Source organism: Penaeus monodon, chromosome 9 (assembly GCF_015228065.2).
Source record: "Penaeus monodon isolate SGIC_2016 chromosome 9, NSTDA_Pmon_1, whole genome shotgun sequence".
Lineage (NCBI taxonomy): Eukaryota > Metazoa > Arthropoda > Malacostraca > Decapoda > Penaeidae > Penaeus > Penaeus monodon.
Window position 1 is genome coordinate 3,198,849 of NC_051394.1, and position 5,000 is coordinate 3,203,848.

General features: G+C 44.5%; 1 protein-coding gene across 1 annotated transcript in view; it reads left to right on the forward strand.

The window, feature by feature from the left end:
- Window positions 1-5,000, forward strand: part of LOC119576575 (protein grainyhead-like) — a 148,407-nt gene that overhangs the window by 96,738 nt on the left and 46,669 nt on the right. Inside the window, exon 4 of the mRNA XM_037924245.1 lies at window positions 2,109-2,220. Coding sequence (XP_037780173.1) covers window positions 2,109-2,220 — 112 coding nt within the window. The remainder of the gene's footprint in view (window positions 1-2,108; window positions 2,221-5,000) is intronic.

Below are 5,000 nucleotides of genomic sequence, written 5' to 3' on the forward strand. Positions count from 1 at the left end.
CCCCCCCCCCTCCCCCCCCCCTTCCCTTCCTCCCCCCTCCCCCCCCTCCCTCCCTCCCTCCTTTCCCCCTTACCCCCTCCCTTCCTCCCCCCCCTTTCCCCACCTTCCCCCCCCCCCCCCCCCTTTCCCCTTTTTTCCCCCCCCTCCCCCCCTTTCCTCCCCCCCCCCCCTCCCCCCCCCCTTCTCCCCCCCCCCCCCCCCCCCCCCCCTTCCCCCCCCCCTTTTTCCCCCCTCATCCCCTTCTTTTTCCTCCTTCTTTTAATCCTTTTTTTTTTTTTTCTTTTTTTCCCAAAAAAAAAAAAAGGGGGGGGGGGGGGGGGGGGGGGGGGGGGGGCCAAAAGGGGGGGGGGGGGGGGAAAGGGTTTTTTTTTTTTTCAACTTTTTTCTTTTTTTTTCCTTCTTTTTTTTTAAATTTTTTTCAAATTTTTAACCCTTACCTATTTTTTTTATTTTTCTTTCTTTCTTTTTTGTTTTCTTTTATTATGTTTCAAAAGCCCCAAAAAAAAAGGAAATTAAAAAAAAATTTTTTTTTTATTTTTTTCTTCTTTTTTTTTTATTTTCCTTCTTTTTCTTTTTTTTTTTTCCCCCTTCTCTTTTTTTTCTTCCCTTCCCTTCTCTTTTTTTCTTCCCCCCTTTCTTTTTCTTCCCTTTCTTCCCCCCCCCCCCTTTTCCTTCCTCTTTTTCCCCCTTCTCCCCTCTCCCCTCTCTTCTTCTCTCCCTCTTCTCTCCTCCCCTTTCCCCTTTTTTCCCTCTTTTTCTCTTTTTTTCCCCCCCCTCCTTCCCCCCTTTTTTTCCCTCTCTCTCCTCTCTCTCTCTCCCCCCTTTCTCCTCTCTCTCTCTCTCCCCCCCTCTCTTTTTCCTCCCCCCCCTCCTCTCTCCTTTTTCCCCCCTTTTTCCCCTCTTCCCTCCTCTTCCTCTCTTTCTTTCCCCTATTAAATCGTGCCTTTTTAGAATATTAATTTTTTTGGGGCCGTTTTCTTTTTTCTTTTTTTTTGGTTTTTTTTTTTTTCCCCCGACCTTTTGGAAAGTTTGGTGGGGGGGTGGGGGGAGGGGTTGGGGGAGGGGGGGGGGGGGGGAGAGGGGGGGGGGGGGGTTTGTGGGGGGGGGGGGGAAAATTTTGAATTGTGGGGAAAAAGGACGGGGGAGTGGGGGGGGGGAAAGGAGGGGGGGAGGAGAGGAAGGAGGGAAAGAGGGGAGGGAAGGAGTGAGGGAGGGAGGGAGGGAGGGGTGAGGAAAATTTTTTCAAAACTGATTTTACCCAAGGGTTTTTTGAAGTCATTTCCGGCAGACGAAATCAAATGCTGAGATTGGTGATGAAATGATGATGAAATAAATGTTCAAGGGAAGTTTCTGTCCAACAAAAAAGAGTTGAGTCAAAATATAAAATTAGATAAAGTTTTTTTGATAAGACAGTATATCAACGTAATTATACAAATTCAAATATAAAGAGGATGATAAACATGTCTTAATAACAAAGCTTCTTAACACAATTCTATAACTTTCTTTTATATATTCTCAAAATTCAAGATAATAATCGAGACAGGCAACAAAACAGCTTTAAGATTTCATAAATACTATTATTGCGTTCGAATGTTTTTCAATAAAATTTATTTTACATCTACAAGTCATAATTTCTTAATGTTCATAAAAGTAAAATAGATAATGAATCAAGATAAAATTAAAGATTAAATACACTATGCATAGATATAATGATTTATCAATAATAAACCCACAAATTTTTTTTTTCATTCCTTCCCATATCTTACAAGTTTTAGTATTACTTACACGAATCCTAATCAAACAATTTTACTTTCTTAATCTTAACAACTCATAACGACATTCTTTTTTTCTTCTTTCTTTCCTCACATCATAACGACATCGTTCTTTCTTCTTTCTTTCCTTTCCTTCTCTCATCAACATTTTTTTTCTTCTTCTTTCTCCTCCTTTTTCTTTCTTCTCTCACAACATCACCATTCTTTTCTTTTCTCTCTTTCTTTTTCTCTTTCTTTCTCTCACAACATCCTAACGACATTCTTTCTTTCTCTCTTTCTTTCTCTCTTTCTTTCACAACATCCTAACGACATTTTTCTTTCTTTCTCTCACAACAGAGCGTAGTGATGCTGATGTTCCGAGAGGAGAAGACGCCTGAAGATGAGATCAAAGCCTGGCAGTTTTGGCACAGTCGACAACACTCAGTCAAGCAGAGAATCTTAGATGTTGGTGAGTATCAATTCGTGCGTTTGTTTTTGCTGTCCGTTTCTCTGGCTATTTCGGTGTTTGGTTGTGTTTGTTTCTCTCTCTCTCTCTTTGTCTTCTCTCTCTCTCTCTCTTTGTCTTCTCTCTCTCTCTCTCTCTCTCTCTCTCTCTCTCTCTCTCTCTCTCTCTCTCTCTCTCTCTCTCTCTCTCTCTCTCTCTCTCTCTCTCTGTCTCTCTCTCTCTCTCTCTCTCTCTGTCTGTCTTTCTCGCTCTCTCTGCCTTTCTCGCTCTCTCTCTCTCTCTTTCTCTTTCTCTGTCTGTGTGTCTGTCTTTGGCTCTATTTGGCTATTTCTGTTTCTGTTTCTGTCTCTGTCTCTCTGTTTGTTTGTCTCTCTCTTTCTCTCTCTCTCTCTCTCTATCTATCTATCTATCTATCTATCTATCTATCATCTATTCCTCTTTCTCTCTCCCCGTCTCTTCTCTCTCCCCTCTTCTTTCTATATCGTCGTCTGTAGTCTTTAGTCTGCATAGACAGAAAGAAGATGGAAGATTGTTGAGTTGCAGCTTGTACTAAGATTAAAGGAGAGAAGATAAGTAGAAAAGGGGGAAACAGAAAGAGAGAGAAGAGGAGGGAGGAGCGAGAATGAGGAAAGGAAAAGAAAGGAGAGGAAGGGAAGGAGAAGGAGAAGGAAAAGGGTAAAGAGTAGTGAAGGAGAAGGGAGGAAAGGCGAAGAGAGGAGAAAGTAAAGAAGTAAGGTGAGAGGGAGGAGGAAAGGGAAAAGAAGGTGAAAGAAAAAGGGAAAAGAAAGATAAATAAAAGAAGGTGAAGGAGAAGGGGAGAAGGAGAAGGCGAAAGAGAAAGATAAAGAGAAGGTGAAGGAGAAGGAGAAGGAGGAGAAGAAGAAAGAGAAGGCGAAGACACACCTGAAAATTTTGATATTCTCGTGCTCATAAACCCACAATCTCGCCGCATTTACGTCTTTTCTGGTGACACAGAACTACAAATAACCTTGAAGATAAGAGCTTTGACCCATCCTTTTTTATCTATTTTCAAAAAAAAAAAAGAAAAAAAAAAATATACATAAGGGTCTTTAACCTCACAAGTAATACGAAAGTTTAATGGTTGTTACAACTTCATCTTTCAATCTTTAAAGAATCTCTGTTCTTCAGTTCCTCGGGTCTCTTCTCTCTCTTATTTATTTTATTTTCTTTCTTTCTCCTTCTCCTTCCTGTTTTCCTTTCTTTGTTTATCTTTTTTTTCTTTGTTTTGGGCGTTTTTTCTTTCTCATTTTCTTCTTTCTCCCTCATTCGTTTTTTTTTTCCTAATTTTCTCGACCTTTTTTTCTATTTTTCATCGGTGTATTTTTTTTTTTTTTTTTTTTTTTTACTTTCCTTTCTTTCCTTTTTTTTCCTTCCCTTTATCTTTTTTTCCTTTCCTTCTCTCCCTTAACACCCCCCCTACCCCACCCCCGCCCCCCGACCCCTTCCCTTACCTCGTCCTGCCTCTCCCTCACCCCCCCCTCTCCTTCCTCCTTTTCTTTCCCTCCCTTCTTCCTTCTCTCCTTCTTCATCTCCCCATTCTTCTCCCCATCTCCCTTTCCCTCCTCCCCCACCCTCCCTTCCTCCCCCACCCTTCGTCTCCCCACCTTCCCTCCCACCATCTCCCTCCCTCACTTCCTCCATCTCACCCACAGTCCTCTGTTCTCCCTCATCCCCATCATCCTATTTTCTTCCTTCCCTCCCTTCTCCTCATTCCCTCCATCCTCTCTTCTCTTCCCCCTTTTTCTCCCCAATTAAATCCTCCTTCCCCAACATATCGCTTCATTCCCCTCCTCCCTCCCCACTTCTCCCTCCCCCCCCCATCTTACGCGCCATATATTCCACTACTTTCCCCCCCCTCCCCCCCTCTATGTATTACGTCCCTCCATCACCCCTTCCCCATCTCCCCTCCCCACATCTAACCTCAATCCTTCTCTTCACTTCACCCACCTCTACCCTTCCCCACCTCTTCCCAAGTCACTCCCTCCTCCCCTTCCCTCCCCACCTCTCTCCTTCCTTACCTCCCTCCCTTCCCCATCTCCCCCCTTCCTCCCCACCTCTCCCCTTCTTCCTCATTCCTACCTTCCCCAACATCCCCCTTTTCTCCCCACCTCTCTACCTGCCCCCCAAACATCACCCCCCTTCCCACCTTCCCTCCTTCCCCTCCTCCCAACACCCCCTCCCCACCCCTCCCCCTCCCCCCAACACCACCCTCCCCACCTCTCCCCACCTCCCCTCCCCCCCCCTCCCCTCCCCCTCTTCCCCTCCCCCTCCCCCCCAACACCCCCTCCCCTCCCTTCCCCCTCCCCCCTTAGCAAAATCCGTCAGTACAAGCGGCCGGCTTGCAAATGGCTCTTTTTATGAGCGTGCAGCGTGTCGCGAGCTCGAGATGGCTTCATATTCCTTTCCTTGATAATTCTTGTGCTAAACGGTCTAGCTCTCTCATTCTCTCTCCTCCTCCTCCTTCTTCTTCTTCTTCTTCTTTTTCTTCTCTTTCTCTTGTGTTTTTTTTTTTTATTTTTTTTTCTCTCTGTTTTTTCTTTATTTCTTTTCTTCTTCTTCTTCTTCTTCTTCTTCTTCTTTCTTTTTATTAATTCTTGTTTTTCTTATTTTCCAACTCCACTTCCGCTTCCACCTCCACCCCCACCTCCCACCCTACCTCCCCCCCACCCTCCACCACCACCTCCATCTCTATCTTTATCAAACCCTTTGCGAAGAGGAAGAGAAGAGGAAAAGAATGATAAAGAGGGAATAATTATCTTTAT